The sequence below is a fragment of the Impatiens glandulifera genome, chromosome 5, assembly GCF_907164915.1.
Source record: "Impatiens glandulifera chromosome 5, dImpGla2.1, whole genome shotgun sequence".
Taxonomy (NCBI): Eukaryota; Viridiplantae; Streptophyta; class Magnoliopsida; order Ericales; family Balsaminaceae; genus Impatiens; species Impatiens glandulifera.
This window is the reverse complement of record NC_061866.1, coordinates 5801798-5828675: the sequence shown is the minus strand read 5'-3', so window position 1 is coordinate 5828675 and position 26878 is coordinate 5801798. Positions and strand designations below refer to the sequence as shown.

Genomic DNA, 26878 nt, shown 5'->3' with positions numbered 1-26878 from the left:
ATGTTTGTCTTCACCTTAACTCAAAGCGAAGACCTTTCGTGTGTTAGACTAACATGATAGTCAACTATACCACGAAACCTGAATATTTTTCTTCTAATCGTAAAATAGAAAAAGAAATGGTATTTGTTTAAAAAAAAAATTTATATTTTGCTCTCCATACTAATAGACACTATCCAATTATTCATCATCATTCCAAAATAAGAAGGAAAGATAAAATGTTAAAATCACAAATGTTTGACTATGTGACCATAATGTAAGTTAACATTATATTACAACTTTATATTGATAATGTAGAAAATGTAAAAAATAAAAAATAGGTAATTGGCTTCGCCCAGACTTAAACCGGAGACCTTCATTGTGTTAGACTGACGTGATAACCAACTACACCACAAAACCTGAATAATATTTTTTCAATCGTGAAATAAACGAAGAAATTGTATTTCTTTTAGAAAAAATCTACATTTTGCTTTCCTTACTATTAGATACTATTCATTACCATCCCAAAATAGGAAGGGAAGATGAAATGTTAAAATCACAAATGTTTGTCTTCGCTTTGACTCAAAACAGAGACCTTCCGTTTGTTAGACTGACATGATAACCAACTACACCACGAAACCTGAATATTTTTCTTGTAATCGTAAAATAGAAAAATAAATTGTATTTATTTTACAAAAATATTTATATTTTTCTCTCCATACTTATAGACACTATCCAATTATCTTTCCAAATAAGAAGGAAATATCAAATGTTAAAATCACAAGTGCTTGACTATGTGACCATAATATAGGTTAACATTATATTACAACTTTATATTGATAATGTAGAAAATGTAAAAAATAAAGAAGAGATAAATAAATGGTATTTGTTTTACAAAAAAAAAAAAATCTATATTTTTCTCTCCATACTTATAGACACTATCCAATTATCCATCATCATTCCAAATAAGAAGGAAATATCAAATGTTAAAATCACAAGTGTTTGACTATGTGACCATAATGTAGGTTAACATTATATTACAACTTTATATTGATAATGTACAAGATGTAAAAAAATAAAGAAGAGGTAAATGGCTTCGCCCGAACTTAAACCGGAGACATTCAGTGTGTTAGACTAACGTGATAACCAACTACACCACGAAACCTGAATGATATGTTTTTCAATTATAAAATAGAAAAGGAAATCGTATTTGTTTAAAAAAAATATACATTTTGCTCTCCTTACTAATAGATACTTTCCATTACCATCCCAAAATAGGAAGGGAAGATAAAATGTTAAAGTCACAAATGTTTGGCTTCGCCTTGACTCAAACTAGAGACATTCCGTGTGTTAGACTGACATGATAACCAACTACACCATAAATCTGAATGATTTTTTTTTTCAATCGTAAAAGGAAAAGAAAATAATATTTGTTTTACAAAAAAAAATCTACATTTTACTCTACTTACTAATAGATACATTACCATCCCAAAATTGAAAGGGAAGATAAAATTTTAAAATCACAAATGTTTAACTATGTGACCATAATATAAGTTAACACTATATTTAACCAATTAGATTAGAGATACCCTACAATGTACACCAACTTTTTATAATCTATTTAATTTAGTAAAAGAGAATATATTTATAAGAAGAGAAAATATAATATATATATATATATATAATATATATATATATATATAATATATAATATATATATATATATAATTAGAGAAAAACTAGAAAAAAGAAATTAATTATTAGTAATTGTTTCATAATATAAGTAAATTGTATGAAATATTTATAAATAAATATATATATATATATATAAATATGTAATATTATATGAAAAATGATAAACTCAACGAAAGACTTAACGAAAATAAGTCCACGAATCAACGTGGCATGACATGTAGGTAGGAGAGAGAATTTTTTCGAAATGTCTCGAAACGCTTATTTCAGGTTTTGAAACGGCTTCATAATGTCCCGAAACAGTCATTTCACGTCCCGAAATGAGTGGTTTCGGGACCCGAAATGAGTGTTTTCGGACCCGAAATGAGTGTTTTCGGACCCAAAATGAGCGCTTTCGGAACGTGGGGATAAACTGGCAGACCACGTCGGATTCGTGAACTTACTTTCGTTAAATCTTTCGTTGAGCTTATCAATCCTCATATTATATATATATCTATATATATTATGAAATAAACTTTTATGAACCAAATATTTTTATATACATATAAACATGAATTTGTAATATTTTTTTATATATTTTTTTAATGTTAGATAATGATTTTTTTAATGTAAATTTAGTGGTATTTTTTTTAATTAATAGTCATATAAATTATATATTCATATATATATATATATAATATAAATAGTGGGAAAAATTATGTGAGAAAAAAAAATTATATAAAATTAATTATTAAAGATATTAAAGACAACTAATTCTATTATTGGTTTGATTTATTTTAAAATATTGAAAAAAAAAATTATGTTAAAACAAATTATTCAATATAAATTATTTTATAATTCTAAAAGATCATATATAAAAATTAAAAGACATATTATAGAAAAAACAAGACATATTGAATTATATATTAATAAAAAAAATAACTTCCATAAAACAAAATTAGAGAACGTAAAATAAAAAAGAGAAACTAAATCTTATGTCCTAGTAAATTGTCATTTAAGCGAGTATCTCTAAATTTGTTTAAATTTTTAACAACCACCCATACCAAACGCAAGGAGTGCATTACGTTGCATGCCCTTCAAATTTGGAACTCGGCGATGAAAATTCCACAAGTCGAGATTCTGTATGAACGACTTATGACTGCAAATTGCCTTAAAAACCTTACAACTGCAAAAATAATAATTTGTTTGAAATATGTGCAATTATTGAACATTATATTTTTTTTTATGTTTCAAGTATTATTTTTAATTCACGATAGTGTAGTGAATACATACATCAATATGATATGATAATCCTCGGGTGTTTGAGACAAAGTTTTATACAGAATTTTGGAGACCAAATCTATTGGTAACCGTTCAGAATGATTATGACCACATTTGTTTATAGCATGACATCGTTTCCATTAAATCACATTGTAACTCTTAGAGAGGTCCAATGAACTATCAAAATGAACACTTAAGAAATATAAAAAAATCAAGGATAGAAAATCAATAATATATATTAACAAAAGTTAAGAAATTGAAGTAAATGAATGTATATAAACTAATTTAAAACCAAATTGTTCAATAACCAAAAACAGACCTAATTTACCTAGAGACATCAGTTGATGTTGACATTATTTCTGATGTATAAAAAAGTATAAGATTCAAGAAGAAAAGATTAGTTGTGATTGACTTAATAAATTTAACCATTTTCCCAATAAATCAAACATGGTGAAAAATTAATGTTGTGCTCCCTTTCTTGATAGTATTGAAGACAATTAATTAATCTCTAATGTAAGAATTGTGTAATAAAATATTAAAATTAAATTGCTCAAATTTAATTTGATTATTCCATATTTAATAATGGTCTAGTAATATTTATTAAAAATATTTCCTTTTTTATTTGTTATTTAATAATGGTGTAGTAATTTTTTTTTCTGAAACGGTGATAAAATATCATCCTTAGTTATTTGAAATTATGAATGAACACCTTAATCAATAATATAAATACTTTTTTTTGAATAAAATAATTGTATATGAATTACATGTTATATTTATTATTATTATATATATTAAATATGTGATTCTTGTTTAGCAAATAAACTAAATAATGAAAGGTTATACAATATTAAAATTTTGATTGCTCAAATTTATTAAAATACTGTTTTTTTAAAACTGTTATTATCCCTTTATAATGAAGACATGAAATATATCGTCATGAGTGAAAGTAATTTGAGAAGTTCACTTATTTTATAAATATCTTCAAATGTTGTACCAATAATTTTTTTTTTTTTTTTTGTGTATAAACATAAATGGTAATTATAAACCAAAGGAAAAAAATGTATACATTCCGAAAAAAAAAAAATTTAATAATATTAATCCCATAAAAGAGAAAAGAAAAAATATTATTAAATTATGGAAAAGTATATATAAAATGTTAAAATACTTTTAACAATGGTTATAAAAAATTTGTATAAACATATATGGTCATTATAAACCTAGGAAAAAAAATGTACACATTCCAAAAAAATAAAGATTTAACAAATATTAACCCCATAAAAAAGAAAAAAGAAAAATATATTATTAAATTATAGAAATCAAATATAAAATATTAAAATGATTTTAACAATGGTTACAAAAAATTTGTATAAATATACCTTCCCAAAAAAATAATGATTTAACAAATATTAACCCCATATAAGAGAAAAGAAAAACATATTATTAAATTATGAAAAACAGATATAAAATGTTAAAATACTTTTATAATGGTTACAAAAAATTTGTATTAACATATATGATCATTATAAACCAAAGGAAAAAAAATGTACACATTCCAAAAATAAAAATAAAGATTTAACAAATATTAATCGCATAAAAGAGAAAAGTAAAATATATTATTAAATTATAAAAAAAACATATCTAAAATGTTAAAATACTTTTAACAATGGTTACAAGAATATACACTTAAAATAGACATTAAATTATAACGCTCCACATAAAAAGTTATGCAAAATAAAAACTTTAGAGGTAGCCACCAAAATGCTATAGTCTTGTTCTCATGGAAAATATCTTCATATCCAATTTTTTGATCTGCGAATTTTGTTTCAAACCCTATCCATCCAGTGTTCCTCACCAATTAGGTACAAAATTTCATCTTCAACAGGACCAGACGAACAGTTCCTTTGACGAGCATAAGGAAAAATTTCTTCAAATACCTCATCAACTTTGCAATTCCTCATATCCAATTCTACACATATTAACTAAATATATGAAGAACTCCTTAGAATTCACAAGAAAGGCCTCTACAAGCTTCATAGGCCTCAAACCTCACAATCCAAGATTGATGATTATATCGAAACAACGGAGAAATCCATCCTACTGACACATTAAATTTAAGAAATTTCTTTGAGAAGAGTTAAGAAATGTTAGCTCCTTATACATAGCTAAAAGACATGATCACTAAGAAAAAATAATGAAAATAATATTTATATGGTAAGGAAATATACTATATATATAGTAAAGGAAAACAAAATTAATTAAGAAGGAAGAGTATGAGAGAGGAAGGAGAAAATATCAATGCCTTGTTCACGTGATTATTGCAGTTGAACTTTGTTGATCTAAGATTATTTATAGAAAAAAAGAATATTCGGGTAAAGAAGATGAAAATTTTGGTTTAATTCGTTTAATTGGATATAGTTATAGTATACGTTGATATGGTGATTTTATTGTAGGTTTTTATAATTAATATTAATACTCAATTCAATTAATGAGAAAATTGAATTAATATTAATATATATAATTATATATATATATATATATATAATTATAATTATATATATAATAATACCTAAAGTCAATTATCACCACATTAATCCTTATCATCAACATGTATAATCCAATCATCTCTCCTCTCACTTATTCTATTTTTTTAATTAAATTTTGTTTTCCCATACAATAGTAGTTATTTTCTTAATTAAATTTTGCTTCCTTTCACTTATTCTATTTTTCTTAATTAAATTTTGTTTTTCCATACCAGGTATAAATAGTAGTTATTTTCTTAATTAAATTTTGCTTCTTAAAGTACTTGGACATCATCATTCTTCAACCTCGCGGCGAATTAGGCTCCGGTATTCTCGAAAGCCACAACTTCGATAGAAAAATAATAGTAGTTGTAGCTCTCGTTTACTCAACTAGCTAGCAACACTAGAATCTCGAGCTTTTTGCGGTCACATTGCCTCAGACCTTGGGTGATTTGATAGAGAGAAGGCGCCGGAGCCACAAGTTTTTCAAATAGATCGAATAGCCCTGATTCTGAAGCCCTCGACCATCTTCTATTTTTATTTGCAAATAAGACGTTGATGAAGGGGAAAATAGATGCCATGTTGGTGATCTAGGTGAAAAGTGATTCAAGGGATCACAATTCTCCAAGGCGGATGACTTAGATGGATTTTTGTTGATCTACGTGCTTCCTAAGTTTCTACTGATTTGTTGTCGATTAGTGATACGCATAGCTTCAATCTAGCGGACCACGTTCCTCCAAGATTGACACATTAAATGTTTCCTCGGGCAATCAGTCTGCTTGAGATCTAGACTTCTAATTAGCTAACGTTATGATCCTTATGGGGTGATCCAAAGGTTCACGCAACTTGTAGATGGATAGCTTGGATGATAATCACGGTGGCCACCATTGTACGAACTCAATTATGTCTTTTTGACATAGGATCAGAGGTGTTCAATATTTGGTCTGAACCGAATATCTAACCAAATTTATATTCACTGATTTCGAATTATATTTTCAGTTTTCGAATCGAATTCTAAACCGATTTGAATTCAAATACGGTTTTCGGTTGTTTTCGAGTTTATGTTTCAACTCGAAACCAAACCGAAACCGAATTCAATTTTTATTATTTATTTTTATTATATATTATATATTAAATTATTATGGGTGTACTACTAGATTCCTAATATCCAACTCAATAATTTAATAAATCCATAATCTCTCATTCCTTTTCCCCTTTTTTTAGTTGTCCACCTTCTTAGCTTTTGTGGTCATTCCAGTTGCCCCACCTCATCTCTAACTTTAAGAATATCTAAATTCTTCACTATTTCACTAGTAATATCATCATTGTCATCAACACATCTTCATGTAAAGGCCGTCATAAGTAGGAGTGTTCATCGGTACGGGTTTTGGGTTTTTCAATTTTCTTAAAAATTTTTTTTTCAAAGAACTCGAACCGAAAACTCAAATAACCCGAAACCCTAACCGATGAACACCCCTACTTAGGATGACCCTTACACACACTTGGACCTAGATTTGTCCTCCTTTGCCCGTGGGCTCTCCTACTTAGGTGATGTTACGGTCATGTTGTGATCCTATTAGGGTCATATTGGTGGCTCCAGGGACGCATACATTCAAGAGCTGAGGTGGGTTTAAGCCCACCCCTACCTTTGCCTTTGTCGTGTATATTTTTTTAAATATATATGATGTGTATTTATATATATATATATATATATATATATATATATATATATATATATATATATATATTGATATATATATATATATATATATTGATATATATATATATATATATTGATATATTGATGGTGATTACGATGATGGGAGAGAAGTAAGTTAAAAATATATTTACGACTAGTCTTCCATGTTGTGTACTTTACTTTTATAAAATATATATATAAGGTTAGGCATTAGAGATATATATAAGGTTTATTTGATTATGGGATGAAAGAAAGTGGTTGTGACGTATTTAAATAATTATTTTTTAAGGTTTGTTGGATAGGTTTCGATGAATGTCCTTACATAAACAATCAAACGACCCTAAAAAAACCTGATTAATAGTAATCAAAACATATAAATAGAGATTATAAATTGTATCAAATTCTAATTTTCTTAAATAGGATTTTTATTTCCATATCAACCTATTTTATCAACAAGTTATCTTCATCTTTCTCTTATTCTTTCTATTCATTTTCTCTTACAATGAAAGATAATGAACTGATGAGATTGATGAATATTGTCTATTCTCACTTCACTTTGATTCTTTAATTCATAGTAAATTAGTCAAATTTACGCTTAACCATTATTTTTCAGGTATTCTTTTTAGTCTATTCTAAATTCATTTTCAAGCCCACCCCAACATAATTTTCCGGGTCCGTCCCTGGTTGGCTCGGTGGTCCGGCCGCTGTGCGCGACATTTTCCGGCGAACATCGTCTTATTTATTTTTGTACACCCCAAAATCGCTCTACATGAGATGATCTGTTTATTTTAACCGGCCCTTCGAATTTGTTTTCCTATTTCAATTTGAGAGTCGTCACCTAATTTTCTCTACAAGAAACTAGAAAAGAATAGAGATTCTAAAAATTCGGTGCTCGGTTACATGTGGGAAACGCCATGTCCCACGTGTCCATCTAAAAGACGGTCTCTGGTCTCTACTATTAAGATGGTGAATTTATATGAGAGACAGTGATAATTTTACACTAAATTGATAATTTAAACCTATTATATACTTCTATTGTCATAACCTATTCTAGTATTTCATTGGTAAAATAAGCATGAATGACAAATAAGTATTCATGTATTTAGAGTGGGTAGAAAAATGGACTAAACTTAAAACTATTCAAAAAAATTAAAGTCAGTACATCAAATGGTCTAGAATATTATAAGGATCATGTAGAAAATTTTCTCATATTTTTTTGATTTTTAGAACTCGAGTTATTAGCTCATAAAGTATAATAAAATTGAGAAAATATTCCAAACTAGTCCTAAAAATGAGATAATTTACAAAATATCAAGAATTTTTTAAAAACATTTTCTATTCTTTTGTAATTCAATAAAATTATTTGTGTATCAAAATATAGAAAATAGATTAAAAGTGATGGTTAGAAAGCAAAAATGTCTTAAGTTAAACTTGGGATTAGACCTATTGCTTGGTTCGGATAAGGATCCAACAACTAGGGTGGTTTGGGCCGACGCTTAATTTGATATGTAGATTGATAGTGGTAAGGGAAGTTCAATGGTCGACTTGGGAAATGGAGCATGTTCTAAGGATGTTCGGGTTTCCGCTTTGACCGAGGTTGGGGATCGGGGTCAAGGGTTCGATTCACCGGACACCAACAATTACCCCTGCATTTTTTTGGTCATTTCTCTAGTGTAAAATTCACTTTTCCTCTATCAAAATAGGAGTAAATTTTTGTCTATTAATAAGGAAAAAATGTGGATTTTGTTTTTTAAACATATATACCATTTCTTTTATCTATTTGACAATTGTAAACAAAATCATTTAAGTTTCGTGGTGTAGTTGTTAATCACGTCAGTCTAGCACAATGAAGGTCTCTAGTTTGAGTTCGGGCAAAGCCATTTATCTCTTCTTTATTTTTTGCATTTTTTACATTATTGATATTAAGTTGTAATATAATGTTAACCTATATTATGGTTACATAGTCTAACATTTGTGATTTTAACATTTTATCTTTCCTTCTTATTTTAGAATGATGATGTATAATGTAGTGTCTATTAGTAAGGAGAGCAAAATATAGAATTTTTTTCGTAAAACCAATACTATTTCTTTTTCTATTTTACGATTGGAAGAAAAATAATTCAGGTTTGTGGTGTAGTTGTTTATCATATCTGTCTAACACTATAGGTCTCTGGTTTGAATTTAGGCGAAGCCAAACATTCTTTATTTTAACATTTATTTTCCCTTCCTATTTTAGGATGGTAATGGATAGAATCTATTAGTAAGGAAAGAAAAATGTTGATTTTTTATAAAAAAACATACAATTATTTTTCTATTTTACCATTGAAAAAGATATCATTCAGGTTTTACACATAGTGTATTTGGTTATCTCGCGGTCCAACACACTGAAGGTCTCATAGATTATTTTACATTATCGACATAAAGTTGTAATATAATGCTAACCTACATTATGGTCACATAATCAAACATTTGTGATTTTAACATTTTATCTTTCCTTATTATTTTGGAATGATGATGATAATTGGATATGGAGAGTAAAATATAGATTTTTTAAAAAAAAAAATACCATTTCTTTTTCTATTTTACGATTAGAAGAAAAATCATTCAGGTTTAGTTGGCTATCATGTCATTCTAATACAAAGAAGGTCTCCGATTTGAGTCAAGACGAAGAAAAACATTTGTGATTTTAACATTTCATCTTCCCTTCCTATTTTGGGAGGTAATGGATAGTATATAGTAAGGAGAGCAAAATGTAGATTTTTTTCTAAAACAAATACAATATATTTTTCTGTTTTACGATTGAAAATAATATTATTCAGGTTTCGTGGTGTAGTTGGTTATCACGTCAGTCTAACACACTGAAGGTCTTCGGTTCGAGTCCGGGCGAAGCCATTATTCTTTTTCTTTTTTTCGTGTATAGCAAGGAGAGATTTTTTTTTCAATTTGCTTATGTATTTAACGATTGTAAAAAAATATTCAAATTTTGTGGTATAGTTGGTTATCACATTAGTCTAACAAACCGAATGTTTTCGGTTCAAGTCTAGACCAAGTCATTTTTTTCTTCTTCATTTTTTGAATTTTATACCGTATCGATAAAAAGTTGCGTAGTCTAATTGGTTAAATATATATATTGTTAATCTATATTATGATCACATATCAAAACCTTTGTGATTTTAATTTCTTATCTTCAATTCGTATTTAGGGAGGGTAATGGATACTAAAAAATGGACTCGTCTCTCTCTCGTGTCTATTAGTAAGGACAGAAAAATATGATTTTTTTTTTTGTTAAAACAAACACTATTTCTTTATCTATTTGACATAAGCAAAATCATTCAGATTTTGTAGAATTGTTGGTTATCATGTTATTCTAACCCACCGAAGTTCTCCAGTTATAGTCCATGTAAAGCCATTTTTTTTTAAATCTTTTATAATATCGATAGAAAGTTGTTTAGTCTAATTTATTAAATATAATGTTAATCTACAACTTTCTATCTTTCCTACGTATTTTGGGATTGTATTGGATTCTAAAAAAATGAGTTTGCCTGTGTCTATTAGTAGGGAGAGCTAAATATGAAATTTTAAGAACAAATACCACACTTTTTTTTTATTTGACAATTGACAATTGTAAGGAAAATTAATTCAGGTTTTGTGATATAGTTGATTATCACGCCTACAAATAGGACGATGGTTCGAATTCGTGATACAGTTGATTATCACGCCAGTCTAACACAAACAGAAGGTCGATGATTCGAATTCGTGATATAGTTGACTAACACAAACAGAAGGTCGATGGTTGGTTCGAATTCGGGTGAAACCATTATTTTATTCTTGATTCGTGTCTATTAAGGAGAACAAACTACAAAAGCAAATACTAATTTCTTTATATATTTGACAATTATAAACAAAACCATTCAGGTTTCGTAGTTTCTAGTGAAAATTGTTGTCTATTTTGTTAAATAGAATATTAATTTTTCTATCTTGTGTGATTTTAATTCTCTATTATTTTGGAATGGTATTGAATACTGAAAAATGGGCTCCTAATTGGATATTATGTTTAGAAGACTACGATATGTTTGAATCCAAAAGCAAAACAATTTCATTGCAGAACCATCATTAAACCAAACTTTAACAAAAGATCAGCCTAGAACAACAACAACAACAAGAATATACAAAATATCATAAATTGAAACCCTAAACCAATGGCAGAGATAATCTAACAAACAAATTAACCTCCAAATCCATACAGTGTCCTTCCCTGCCTCTTGAGCGCGTAAACAACATCCATAGCAGTTACCGTCTTCCTCCTGGCGTGCTCGGTGTAGGTGACGGCATCACGGATTACGTTCTCGAGAAAGATTTTAAGAACGCCGCGAGTCTCCTCATAGATGAGGCCGCTGATTCTCTTCACTCCTCCCCTGCGAGCCAAACGTCGGATTGCCGGCTTCGTGATTCCCTGGATGTTGTCGCGGAGAACTTTCCGATGACGCTTGGCGCCTCCCTTTCCTAAGCCTTTGCCGCCCTTACCTCGACCCGACATTTTTGAAGAGAGAAGATTTGTGACTAGAACCAGAACCAGATCACAAAATACAGATTTGTGTTTTAACGATGATGACCTACATACGTAGATTCTAATTTATATATATATATAGGTTACTTTAATAAGTCTGCAAGGGGCCAGGACCGTCAGATTATGACAGGAATCCACGGTATAAATGCTTATCCGCGTCATAACTGATATTTATTTTGAACCGTCGATTTATTTTGATCCACGAATTAATATTTGTTTTAAGTGATGGCGCGGATTGCCTCATGGACCCATCGTTATTAATAAGAATTGCTCTCGCTCTAAATGCTGAGTTTCCTTTAAAGGGAAATACTCTTTCTATTTTTCAAAAATAAAAATTATAAAAAAACATATAAAAGAAAAAAATAATATATATTATAAAGACACTATTCAAACTAGACAATTCAATGGATCCGATTAGGGAGTGTATTATTATCACCACTGGTTTCAAAAAAAATTATATGTGAAATACCATTTATATCATATATAATCTTTAATAAAACATTTAGGCCACATTTGATTCGGCATATAGCATTTCATAATAATAAGTTAAAGTAATTTACGTAAATTTATGTAAAATTTATAATCAAATATATTTGTGTTTAAACTCAATTTTTTCTATACCTCTTTTTTTAATGTTTAAAGTTATAATCTCATTTTTCTCTTTTCATTTTTAAATATTTTTTATTTATTCTCTCTAATTATTTTATTTTTTTTCCATATATTTAATCTATTATAATCATTTATTCATTTGCTCTCATTTATTTAATTTATTTTAATTATGTTATTCATTATTCTCATTTATTCTATTTATTTTTAATCATTTGTATATTCATTCTCTATCATATATTACATCTCTTTTCAATCATTTTATTCATTCAATGTTTTAATTTTTTATATTAATATAATTTTTTATTATAATAATAAAACATAAATAAATATATATATCTCCACTTCTACATTTTTTATAAACAAATCTAAAATAATATGATAAATTTATTATATATATATATAAATTTATTATATATATATATATATATATATATATCAAGATCGATCATGAAATAAACCCGACAAGCCCACGGACTGGCAGTTTATTTAATAAAAAATAGATGTTTTAGTCATATTTATTAATTTTTGTAACTTAAAAGTGTGTATCACAGTGGTTTAGAATGAAAAATTTAGTTATGGATTCAAATCTAAAAAAACCAATTTTTTTAACAAAAATTAGGAAAAACGATTATTTTTTCACGTTTTCTACATTGGATTGGGGCAGCCAAATTCTCAGAGCCGACACTATACATTTCCTCTGAAAGGAGGGTAATAGCCTGAACATCGCTATACTTACTCTTCAACGGTTCAACTCAAGAGTCAGATCAATAAATTTCGTATTGTAATGTAAGAAGTCATCGGCATGTCGAGTAGACTGGGAACTCTGAACCTGCTCGCACATCCTTTGACATACGTGAAAGTTAGATGACTAATCTCTCTCTCACTAGCTTTCAGTATTCATCAACTCATAATTCATTCATTATGCCCTATGGGTCTGTTACAATGAGACACTACTTCCCTATAAGGATTCAGAGCTTTCGGAATGATTACCGGAGATTCAAATCTACTTGATGTAAAATAGGCAAAGAAGCTTAGACCTCTAATGTGACTTATAAAATAGAGTAGGGAAGAAAGTAAACTTAACTCCCTCTACGAAAAAATGAACGAATGCGAGAACGAGATAAAATACAATCTAAAGAAGACAATTAGGGCTGTTAAAAAGAAAAGGAAAACCGGTAACCCAACTGAACTGATAGTTAACCGGTTCCATTTTAACGGTTTATTGGTTAACCGGTTCTAGCGGTTCCGGTCAACCGGTTTTTTACCGGTTAAACAGTTCGGTTTTCGGTTTACTTATTTTTCTAACGGTTTAACCGGTAATAATTTAATTATATATTATATATTTTATAATTTATATTAGTTATTTTTTAAATAATATTTAATAATCTATATAAAAAATATTTTATAAATTTTAAATTATAATTTTATAAAATTATTTTAAAAAAACATTATAATTTATATAAAATTTTATAAAAATAAATTATAAACAAACTGAAATAATTTATTCAGATAACCATTATTTTATTATAATTTACCGATTTAACTACTCGTTTTATCGGTTGAAAAGGAGATTCAATCATATTTGACTATATTTGGTTAGTCAAAGACTAAATGACATAATGAATTTGAATTTAATTTTTTTCAAGAAATATATAGCAAAGATAGATATAAAATATATTATATTATATATTATAACATATTCCTAAATATATCAATAAAATATATTATATTATATATTATAACATATTCTTAAATATATTATAATAATATAATATATTATAATAATATATTATATTATATTATAATAGAGACAAAAAATGATGGAAAATAGTATAACAGGAAAGTGCAAACAATAATTTGGAAAATAAAATTATTTCATAAATTTATTACTTAATTTAAAAAATTAAATTACCGGCTCCTAGTTAAACCCGGTTAACTGACTGAAACCGACCAAAATCGGTAGAACTAGAACCGGTAAAACCGATAACATTAACGGCCGATTAACCGGTTTGTAAAATAAAAGGCAAAACCGGTCTTAACCGGAACCGATTAACCGGCCGGTTGAACACCCTTAAACACAATACACCAGGAAAGAAGTCGTTTACCACAATACCAATAAGACGACCAAGAAGGATTCACCAAATAGAAACTCGCGCTACAACCAAAATAATAAATTATAAGACTTCCTAAGTTCTGGGGTGGAACTATTTAACTGAACGAGAGGGCTCATTCCCTTTTATATTTTGCTTGATTGGGAAGAGAACCTTTGGATTATACGTGAGTACACATCTTGACTTAGTTTGTTGATTGTGTTCATTTGATTTGGAATATACATTGTTCTCAGTCTATCGATCGCGTGGATCGACACCTAGTTAGTTCGACTATATTACTACACACATCGCCTAGCCTTTGGATTGTATGTGAGTACACATCTTGACTTAGTTTGTTGATTGTGTTCATTTGATTTGGAATATACATTGTTCTCAGTCTATCGATTGCGTGGATCGACACCTAGTTAGTTCGACTATATTACTACACACCTCGCCTAGCCTTTGGATTGTATGTGAGTACACATCTTGACTTAGTTTGTTGATTTGTGTTCATTTTGTTTCTCATTGAGCAAGAAACTTAATGATTATTGTAATCACAACTCTACTTAGTGATATGTTTGTGTCGCTCCTCTCATTAAGTGAAAAATTTAATGATTATTCTAACTACGACTCTACTTAGTGATTATATTAGTGTCACTTCTCTCATTGAACGAGAAATTAATTTTGCTCTCTTTACTAATAGACACAATGTAAACTCATTTTTTTAGTATCTATTACTATCCCAAAATAAGTAAAGAGGATAAAAAATGAAAATTACAAAATTTAATATTTGACCAAAATATAGATTAACATTATATTTAACCAATTAGACTAGACAACTTTATATCGATACGGTAGAAGATTTAAAAAACTGGCTTCGCCCGGACTCGAACCGGAGACCTTCAGTGTGTTAGACTGACGTGATAACCAACTACACCACGAAACCTGAATGTTTTTTTATCCAATTGTAAAATAGAAAAGGAAAAGGTATTTGTTTTAAAAAAATCTATATTTTGCTCTCCTTACTAAGTAATAGACATTATCCATTACCATCCCAAATAGGAAGGGAAGATAAAACGTTAAAATCACAAATATTTGATTATGTGACCATAATATAGATTAACATTATATTTAACTAATTAAACTAGACATTCTATATTAATGTAGAAGATGTAAAATAAAAAAATAAAACAGATAAATAATGTTTGATTATGTAACCATAATATAGATTAACATTATATTTAACCAATTAGACTGGACATTTTATATTAATGGAGAAGATGTAAAATAAAAAAATAAAAACAGATAAATGGCTTCGTCCGGACATAAATCGGAGACCTTCATTGTGTTAGACTGACGTGATAACTAACTACACCAAGAAACCTGAATGATTTTTCTTCCAATTGTAAAATAGAAAAACAAATAGTATTTGTTCTTTTTACAAAAAAATCTTGTTGTGCTCCTAAGGGCATCTCCAAGGGAACGGCAAACGCAGACGTATTCCCATTTTCTGCTCCAACGGGTTGGCAAACGCAACGAAAAAATAAGAATGTCCTCTCTCTCTAAACAAAAAACGCATATATGTGTAGTTTCTGTTCATTCCGGCAAATTTTTTTATAAATTTATAAATAAGCCCTTCAAATATATGAACTGTTTAATTTAAATATTAAACTTGTTTATATAAATTATTTGAAACACTTCATTGGTCTTTTAATTTTTAATTTTAAGATAAAAGTTATAATATTTTTTAAATACATAATTAAATCATTAAATTGTATTATACCCAACTAATTGCAGTACCTCCCAAAGTATAAATGTACCATGTTGTGCTCTTCCTACTATCAACATCACCACCATTGTCAGCATCAATATATCATTCCAAACCCATATTAGACTTTCAAAAACAAAAAGCGAGACCCGTACTTCCTCTTAAGTATCGTAGTATCCACTTTACTGCTTCCCAATGTTGTCTACCCAGGTTGCTCATGAACTTGTTAACAATTTCCACTGCATATGCTATGTCTGGTCTTGTGCAAACCATTGCATACATAATACAACCAATGACAGAGGCATACGGAACAATGACCATGTAATTTTTCTCCTCTTCTGTTGAAGCCGACTGATCTTTAGATAGTCTGAAGTGACTAGCTAAGGGGGTAGTAACTGGTTTTACATCATACAAGTTAAGTCTACTAAGAACTTTATTCACATATTTTTCTTGTGAAAGCTTGAGAACTTCTTCATCCCTGAAAATTCTCATCCTAATGTTTTGTTTTGCAGCACCCAAATCCTTCATTACAAACTTTTCAGACAACTCTTTCTTGAGCTTGTTAATCTCATATAAGCTTTCTCCGGCAATCAACATGTCATCAACGTAGAGTAACAGAATAATGTACGATTTATCAAACCTCTTGATATAGCAGCAATGATCAGCTTCACACCTCAGAAAATTGTTACTTTTCATGAAGATATCGAACTTCTTGTACCATTGACTTGGAGCCTGTTTCAAACCATACAGACTTTTATGAAGCTTACACACAAGCTCATCTTTTCCTTTGATTTCAAATCCTTCTGGTTGTCGCATGTAAATCTCTTCATCTAAATCGCCATGAAGAAAAGTAGTTTGACATCCATTTGTTGAAGATGAAAGTCTTCTTTCACAACCAAACTTAAAATAGTTCTGATTGTCATCAATTTAACTACTGGAAAGAAGATCTCATTATAGTCAATACCTTCTTTCTGTTGAAATCCTTTCACAACCAACCTTGCCTTATACCTCATAGTTTTATCATGTTCTTCTTTAATCCTGAAGATCCATTTGTTGTAAAGTGTTTTCTTTCCCTTTTGTAGCTCAATGAGCTCCCAGGTATGATTCAATGTCAAAGAGTCCATCTCATCTTTCATCGCAGACTCCCACTTAACCGATTCATCAGATTATATTTCTTCCTCATAGCATTCATGTTCACCTCTATCTGTCAACAAGATATAGTTTAGAGATGGAGACCACCTCTCGATTGGTTTTCGATTCCTTGATGATCTTCTCAACTGTATAATCGGTGTTTGCTGATTTACCTCCAGGGCCACGTTCTCAACGATTTCATCTTCAATAACACATTGTTCTTCTTCGACATTCAGTATATATTCAGCTGAAAATTCTCTCAAATCGACTGTACCATTCTCTTACAACTTAGAATCTGATAGAAAAATTAAGTAGATTAATTTTTGAACCGGCCAAACAAACTAAACAGAGATTAATCTTCATGTGCAGGTACTTGACAAACCGGAACCGGTTGAGGCATCAAAAACCGGTTGCTAATACTTCAAAGAAACCAGCCTCAAGTGATCGAGTTAAAAGATCACACGAACCGGTTTTACCTTCTCAAAGCGACCGGTTAACGAAGAACAAAAGATTACATTCCAACCGGATCATAATGCACAAGACACAGAAACCGGACAGTACAGATCAAAAGTCAGAAGATTCAAATCTCAAGAGTGACGTACTATGACGGAAGAAACGTGTCTCGAAAGAATAAAAGAAGATCGGATCCGATCAGAAGCATGCGAGGAAAGCAATGATGCTTTGTTGATCCGATGCTGACAACCGGAGGCGGATGTTCAACACGTGTTACAATCTGAAAAATCGGCTATGTCATCATATGCTCAGAGTCACCTGCATGAATGCCAGGTGTTGAGGAAGTTGAGGCGTGCAAGCAACCTTTCTGCAAACAAGCGTGATGACGATCAACCAATCCAGAAGAGAGAGAAGAAAGTAGCCGTTAGCTACTTTCAGCTATAAAAGGAAGACGGATCGTCTTCATTCAATGCAGATGCAAGTTACGAACGCAGTTCGAAGAAGTTCAGAAATAGTTAATGAGTTGTAAAAGCATTAAATTCTAGAGAGATAAAGTCTTATATTCTAAAACCGGTTTGCCTAAAACCGGAAGCCTTTGTGTGTTATTGAGTTGTGTTGTTGTATTACATCAAAGTGTGAGTTTGGTGTAACCGGCGAGTAGCGAAGTTGGGCTCGACCGGAAGTGTAATTGTAACTATAAAGAGTTAGTGGAGATCCTTCTCATAACCTGAGAAGAAGGGGTGACGTAGGAGGGTTTGCTCCGAACATCCATAAACAAATCTTTGTCTCGTGTTCTTTCCTTCACTTTCATTTCCCGCTTTCTTAACGTAAACCGCAAACCAATCATACTTCCAAAACCGGTCACTCACCTCCATTAAACCGCCTCCTTCTTAAACATCATCTAAAGTCGCAAACGTTGCTTCAACCTGAAACAGACATTTCCGCCCTTGAACCCGGTTCAAGAGTCTGTGACAGGTTGTGTAGTGCTGAGAACGGTTTTAGTCTCTAACCGGACTATCACCAAAAGAGTTGTGTGTTGTTGTAAGCGGCCACCCTTACCGAAACCGGAAAAACACCCCGGTCCTCCAAGGGCGTCCCCGATCCTAACAAGTGGTATCAGAGCGAGGTTCTTAGCACTCAAGCAACCAAAGATGGTGGGAAGCATGACCCACAGCGACAAGCCGCCAATGCTAAACAGCGAAGCATTTAGCAGTTGGAAGAAACAGATGTATCTACATCTGATAACGTTAGATGATGAGATGAGCCGAGTCCTGAAAGAAGGACCGATCAAGATCAACAAGGAGGAAAGTCAGTGGACGAGTGAAGATCGGAGAAGAAGCAACCTGGACAACCATTGCATGAGGCATATCTATAAAGCTATAGATAACAACACTTTGAACAAAATATCAGAGTGCGAAAATGCAAAGGAAGCCTGGGAAACGATTATCCAGATCCACGAGGGAAACGAAAGAACCAAGGAGAATAAAATCTTGGTGGCTACGCAGAAGTATGAAAACATAAGGATGAAACCGGGAGAAAATATGAAGGAATTTAGCAATCGGTTCACCAGCGTAGTAAACGAGCTTCAGACACTCGGAAAGAAGTATGACAACCGAGAAGTGATCATCAAAGCTCTAAGATCATTGCCAAGCACGTGGGATATCAAGACCATGGTGATGAGGGAGTCTAGCACCCTTGGGCAGATGAAGTTGCATGATGTGTTTGAGGACTTGAAAGCCTACGAATTCGAGATCAAGTCTCGGATCGAAGATGAAGCATCTACATCAACCGCAACAAGAGCTTTGGTCACATCGGTGGAACCGGCGGCTCCAGTATCAACCGCACCGGCTCCAGTCAAGAACACTGATCAAATAACCGACGATGTGATGGCGATGCTAGCCCAGAAATTCGGGAAATTCATGAAGAAGAGCCAACCACCATCTAATAATGATTTTAATTATAACTATGTAGATAAATCAAACAAAAGATGCTATAACTGTGATGGTTTTGGACATTTCAGGTCAGAATGTAGAAAATCAAGAAGAGATGATAGAAAACCGGAAGGAAATTATCAAGGAAATAATTATCAAGGGAATAATTATCAAGGCAACCGGTATCAGGGAAACAATTATCAAGGAAACAATTATCGGGGAAACAACAACAACCAACGAAATGACTACCGAAGAAATGATGATCAACATGCTGGTGAAGGAAAGGAGATCCAAAAAGCTCTCATTGGATCCGATGGTGGAAGCGAGTGGGCATATTCCGACAATGAAGATGGTGAAGAGAAAGTAACCTGCTTCATGGCAAACGACGAAGAGGTATTTGATTTCTCTTCTGATGAGTTTACTAAAGAAGATCTAGTTTCTGCACTCAACCAAATGGTTGCTGAGTTCAGATATATATCTGCGTATATGCCAACACCTGTAGAATCTAAAACCGAACAAATAAATGATGAAAACGATAAAACACGTGAGATCAAAACACATGAACCGGATGAACTATTCTCGGATGATGAGGAGACAGTTCAACCGGTAATGGAAACCGATGAACGAGCAATGTACGTCACGGCTGCGTGGGAGAGATCACGTCAAGCAGTGAAACAAATGTGTAACTATAAACGACATCCGAAGTGTAGATATGGTATCGGTTATGATCCAAGTAAACAAAATGAAACAAAACAATCTAACGGGATGAAACTAACGAAAAACAATCTTCCATTTATAAAATTTGTCAAAAGTTCACAAACCGAAAATGACCTAAAACCGGAAGAAACGCTTAAGTATGTAGGTCCTAACGAATCTGAAAAATGGCTTCATCCTGAGAGAAGGAAAGCCAACCGGAAACCAAATAAAAATAATAAAAACCGACATCAAAGAAGCCCATCACCACATAAGGCATTCTTGAGCAACGGCCAAGAAGTTAAGCCAAATATTATCAAAACAGCAACCGGGAAAGTGATCCGACTAATTCAGGTCTGGATCCCAAAGGGACTAATCAATCATGGACCCAACTAAATGTGGTACCAAAAAGTTGTAAATAATTGTTTGTTGCAGGTTAGGAGGAGCAATCGGTTAAAAAATTCTGAATGGTACTTGGACAGTGGATGCTCAAGGCACATGACCGGAAACAAGGAGCTACTGACCGACATCAAGTACGAAACCGGAGCACTCATCACATTCGGGGATAACTCAAAAGGTAAAACCGTGGGCAAGGGTAAGATTGTCCATGGTGAATTATCCATAAATAATGTGTTATTAGTAGAAAAACTAAGCTTTAATTTACTAAGCATAAGCCAAATGTGTGATGTGGGCTACAAAGTTGAATTTCATAAAAACTCATGTTTAGTCAAAAATCAAAATGATGACACTTTGTTAACCGGTAACCGGATATGAAACATTTACAAAGTGAACTGGAAAACTGATTTCGAAAAACCTGTGTGTATGATAGCCGGAAATGATCCAAATTGGCTTTGGCATAAACGGTTAAATCACTTGAATTTCAAAACGATTAACTTTATTTGTTCCAAGGAACTGGTTCACGGTTTTCCAAACGTTAAATTTTCAAAAGATAAAGTATGTGCTGCATGTCAAATGGGAAAACAAGTGAAATCATCTTTTAAAAGTAAAGGAAATTATCAATCTGAAAGATGTTTAGAACTGTTGCATATGGACTTGTTCGGTCCGGTTAAAGTAACTAGTTTAGGAGGCATGCATTATACTATGGTAGTTGTTGATGATTACTCCAAATTTACTTGGGTTACTTTTCTAGCTTCTAAAAATCAAGCAACTTCAAACTTTATTAAACTGATTTTGAGAATACAAAATGAAAAATCTATTCGAGTAAACAAAATTAGAAGTGATAGAGGAACTGAGTTTATTAACAGTAATTTAACTACTTTTCTTGATGATTCCGGTATTAGGCACGAGTTGTCTAGTGCCAGAACTCCTCAACAAAATGGCCTGGCTGAGAGAAGAAACCGAACTCTCAAGGAAGCCGCAAGGTCAATGATAGCCGATTCGGGTATCGCTCAAAAGTTTTGGACTGAAGCTATCAACACCGCTTGCTATACACAAAATCGATCTCTAGTGACCAAACGGTTTTCGAAAACTCCTTTTGAAATTTATTTTGATAAAATTCCAAGTGTACGGTATTTTCGAATTTTTGGTAGTAAATGCTTTGTTCACAATAACGGCAAGAAGTACTTGACCGCTTTTGATGCTAAATCCGATGAGGGAATAATGTTGGGATATTCAGCTGTGAGTAAAGCCTACAGAGTATACAATACTAGGACTTTAACAGTTGAAGAAACCGCACACGTTGTTTTCGATGAATCGGTTGAGCGAAACACTGCATTACCCTTCGACCTTCACAACAGAATGGAAAATTTCAATATCTATTCTGATGATGAAGACGAGGTTCCGGTTTTTAGACGCTTTGTCAAGGACCAAGCGGTTGATGTTGAAATTCAGCCTGATCAAGCTGCCTTACCGCAGAAAGTTGACGCTTCAGTTTCTACTGAAGAAATCGGTCGGTCTGACTCTGTTCAACCTACCGATTAGTCTAACCTTGATCAGCCAGCCGAAAGCTTGGTAGACACATCTCGGATTAACCTCAGAAGGAACAAAAATCATCCTCTTGAACTAGTAATAGGTAACATATCCTCACCTGTCCGAACTAGGCAACAAAATTTGGATCACTATGGAAACTCTGCTTTCATATCACAAATTGAGCCGAAAAAGGTGGATGAAGCACTGTCAGATCCAGATTGGATCTTGGCAATGCAAGAGGAATTAAACGAGTTTGAGAGAAATAAAGTCTGGTACCTAGTTCCTAGACCGAAAAACAAACCGGTTATAGGCACACGATGGGTATTCAGAAATAAACTCAATGAAGACGGTTTAGTTACGAGGAACAAAGCCCGGTTAGTGGCTCAAGGCTATAAGCAGGAAGAAGGCATTGATTTTGAAGAATCATTCGCCCCTGTAGCTAGACTTGAGGCCATTAGAATATTTTTAGCATATGCAGCTTTCAAAAAGTTCAAAGTTTATCAAATGGATGTTAAAAGCGCTTTTCTAAACGGTAAAGTAAATGAAGAGGTGTATGTTAATCAACCTCCAGGTTTTAAAAATCCAGAACATGAAAATCACGTTTACCGGCTGAATAAGGCCCTTTACGGTTTGAAACAAGCTCCAAGAGCTTGGTATGATACTTTGACTCAATTTCTATTTGATCACAAATTTACAATCGGTTCAGTAGACAAAACCCTCTTTAAATTTGAAAGAAAGGAGCAAATTTTACTTGTTCAAATTTATGTTGATGATATCATATTCGGGTCAACCGATCCAAAGTTATGTGACAAATTTTCGAAAATGATGACTGATAGATTTCAAATGAGTATGATGGGGGAAATGAGCTTCTTTCTAGGACTTCAGGTTAAGCAGATGGAAGCCGGAATCTTTATAAGCCAACCGAAGTATACAGCCGAACTGCTGAAGAGATTTGGGATGGATACATGTGCCGAAGCGGCTACGCCAATGAGTTCTTCCGTGAAGCTGGACAAAGATGAAGATGGTCAAGCCGTTGACATCACAGCATATCGAGGAATGATCGGATCGCTGTTGTATCTCACGGCAAGCCGACCTGATATCCTGTTTGCGGTTGGAGTATGCGGAAGGTTCCAAGCAAATCCAAAGCAATCTCATTATACGGCGGCTAAAAGAATCTTGAAATATCTGAAGGGAACTCAAGAAGTGGGACTCTGGTACCCAAAAGACTCGAGCTTCAATCTAATAAGCTACTCAGATGCCGATTACGCGGGATGCAAAATCGACAGAAAGAGTACAAGTGGAACCTGTCAGTTTCTGGGTGACCGGCTAGTCACTTGGAGCAGCAAGAAACAAACGTCCGTTGCAACGTCAACCGCAGAGGCGGAGTACTTAGCGGCTGGAAGCTGCTGTGCACAACTCCTCTAGATTCAACAGCAACTCAGGGACTTCGGAATAGAAGCAAAGGAGTCTCCAATCTTCTGTGACAACACCAGCGCCATAGCAATCACATACAATCCGGTGTTACACTCAAGAACAAAGTATATCGACATCCGACATCATTTCATCCGAGAGCATGTTCAGGAGAAACACATCCGGCTGGAATATGTGTCGACCGAGCAACAAGTAGCGGACATTTTCACGAAACCGCTACAGGAAGCTAAGTTTTCACATTTTCGAAATATCTTGGGTCTTACTAATCTAAATCAATTGATATAATCATGATAAATGCTTGTATACAAAACCGGGATATGTGTTCAGGGAGAAGCTAAAGCTTCTCAAACCATATTCAGATAGGCCATTAATAAATCAAATATGCTAACCGGGAGGAAGTCTCCAGTTATACCCGATTATCTCATTATTTTCAAATTAAATGTATGTTTACTATACGGTTGAAATAACCAGGTTGAAGTGGATGAAACAAATCCAAAGTTGAACAACTGTTGATATTAATCAACTTTTCTTCATAAACGGAAATATCCTACTAAAACCGGTCATGGAAAACCGCTCAGTACATATGCACTCTGGTCTGATGAAATGAACTTTTCCGGTTAACCTGAGATGACCGACCGAGTTTTCGTGCATGTTTTGAAAAATGAAGTCTGTGATTAATTAAAAACGAGTCTACCACAATCGAGATGACGACATGTGTCCATCATCAAGAGAGGGAGACTTACATCTTGTCAATAGATATTTATCATCATTGCTATCTTAGTAATTATTAGATTTACCTTGGAAATAACCATTAGTTACTTCAACAAGTTAAGTCTATTAAATAGCTGATGACATCATCAGACATGCTTAACTTCATTAAAGACCAAGCCGAATCCCCGGGCTATATAAACCATCCGTAATTCTTCTCAAAAACATCACAAGCTCACTATTCACAAGTATAACTCTTGAGATAAAATCCTCCTTCTCTCTCAAAAACAAACATGAATACCAACCCCCTAACCAAGAAGATCCTATTGGCAGATTTTGAATCAATCTACCAATATGAGGATCATGAAGTAAAGGAAATGTTCATAGCCATTGAAAGGAGTGGGCTAAGAAGTTTTCTTGAAAACAGGTTCATCATCGACTACCTTGTAGTCGAAGAACTGTTTGAAACCGTGAAAGAGGTGCATCGAGATATACTCGTCGCACAGGTCTACGGTCAAAAATTCCTATTCAGCGAGACGGATTTCGCTGTATACTGCGGCTTACCCAATGAAGGGGTAACCGACCTAACCTATTCCCCGGTGACAATGGAAGAAATGTGTCGCCGGTTCTCTGGATCTGACATCCCGGTTAAACCCTGGGGTGCTAAGAGTCAACTTTCTCACAAGTACCAGATTCTCTACGAGATTCTGGGAAAATCTGTCTTGTGCAGAGAGAAAAGTTACTATTACACTCAAAGGGTCTTCGAGATGATGATCGCCGTAACGGTTGGGACACCGGTCAACTGGTCCTGGATCATCTTCAGCAACCTGAAGAAGATGATTCTCTCCAACAAAACCGGCTACGCTCCTCAGCTGAGCGGTTTCTGCGCAAGTCTGGAGATCCACTCCGGAGCCTTCGTCACTCTTCACCCAAGGCACGTGCTCACCAAAGAACGAGTACAAGAGATGATCGACCGGTGGGAAGCGATTAAAGCCAGAAGAATTCAAGCGGCTGAGGCTTCAAATGCTCAAGCGGCTGAGTCATCAAATGTCTAAACCTGTCTTTCCTATTTTCTTTTATCTTCTCTTTACAAAACCGGTACTTTTGCTGTACTACCGGTTTTGTACTTCAATTAATGAATCGGATTTCTTTCCTTTCCAAGTCAAAATCTACAATATTCAATGCGTCGTATAAAAAATGAATCATTTCACTCTTGGAAACATAAATTCTCATTATCAAGGAGCATGCCTGACTTGATTTGACAAGACTTGCCTTTATTCTCTTGGAAAATCACAAAAACATTAATGACTAAGCATAAACGGCTAGATTTTCAAATTCTCTCATTAAATGCTCTCATTCACTCCAGGCTATAAAAGGGGGTTCAACTTTCATTTTTCAAAACACGCCCTCAAGCATTACTCTCTCTAAAAACTCAAAAGCTCAAGAACTCTCTTAAATCTTCTTCATTCTTCATCATCATGTCTGCCGAGATAAGAAACACTCTGATCATTGATTTTGAAGACATCAAACACAGCTCTTACTATGAATGCATTTTTCAGCATATCATAGAGTGTGGCCTGAAAGGCTTTCTCAAGGGTTCGGACCTCATCCTCGTGGAGGAGGTGTGCGAATTCTACAACAACGGTCATGTCTTGGATGATGGCAGCATTCGCACCATCATCGACGGTCAGTTCCTCCAGTTTTCTGAGGAGGAATTTGCCACTTTCTTTCACCTTCCAACGGAAGGTTTCTCTGATTTTCCAACGCCGCATTTACCGGCTAAGGAAACCTTTTTCAAAATCTTCTCTTCCTCATACACTCCTATTAAGGACTTTGGGAAGAAAGAAGATCTCGCTCCCCACTACCAAGTCTTTCACGATTTGGTCCAAAGGTCTATCATAGGCGGAATGCCCAATCAGAACTACAGCCGGGAGGCATTCGACATTATGATAGCCATCATCCGTGAAACCGCCATCAACTGGGCGTCCTATCTTTTCAATAAGCTGAAACAGCTTATGACCGGTAAAAGAGGAAGGATCAGCTACGCTCCTCAGATCACCCGGTTTCTCATGTCCAAGCGTCGCAACCTTGGAAAAGGCGTTCCGGTTGGATCCTTCAACACCATCACTATAGATATGATCTATAACTGTGTGTTAAGAATTCAGGAACGGTCTCCTCAAAACACCATGGAGAAGTGGTATGAAAGGAGGTTGGAAGGAGGATGGTTTACTGAATAAATTCTCTTTCTTTTCGCTTTATTTCCGGTTTCTGGTCATTTTGCTGTACGACCAGAACCGCTCCTATGTTAATCATTTCCTCTCCCATATTAATGAAATATTTCAACTTTTAAAAAAGTCTCCGGTTTTTCATTTTCATTATTCCTTTCCGGTTTTTCAAACTTATACAAAAACTTAAAGTTAAC

General features: G+C 32.9%; 1 protein-coding gene and 2 non-coding genes across 3 annotated transcripts; 1 reads left to right on the top strand and 2 right to left on the bottom strand.

Annotated features, from left to right (window-relative positions):
* Positions 1–9964: 9964 nt before the first annotated feature.
* Positions 9965–10038, top strand: TRNAV-AAC. Its single transcript has one exon. It is a non-coding gene; the product is annotated as a tRNA-Val (tRNA).
* Positions 10039–11218: 1180 nt separating this feature from the next.
* Positions 11219–11761, bottom strand: LOC124938781 (histone H4). Its single transcript, XM_047479289.1, has one exon. It carries the CDS (start codon positions 11681–11683, stop codon positions 11372–11374), a length of 312 nt encoding a protein of 103 aa, XP_047335245.1. The 5' UTR covers positions 11684–11761; the 3' UTR covers positions 11219–11371.
* A 3523-nt stretch (positions 11762–15284) lies between these two features.
* On the bottom strand, positions 15285–15358 carry TRNAV-AAC. Its single transcript has one exon. It is a non-coding gene; the product is annotated as a tRNA-Val (tRNA).
* Between the last annotated feature and the right edge of the window lie 11520 nt (positions 15359–26878).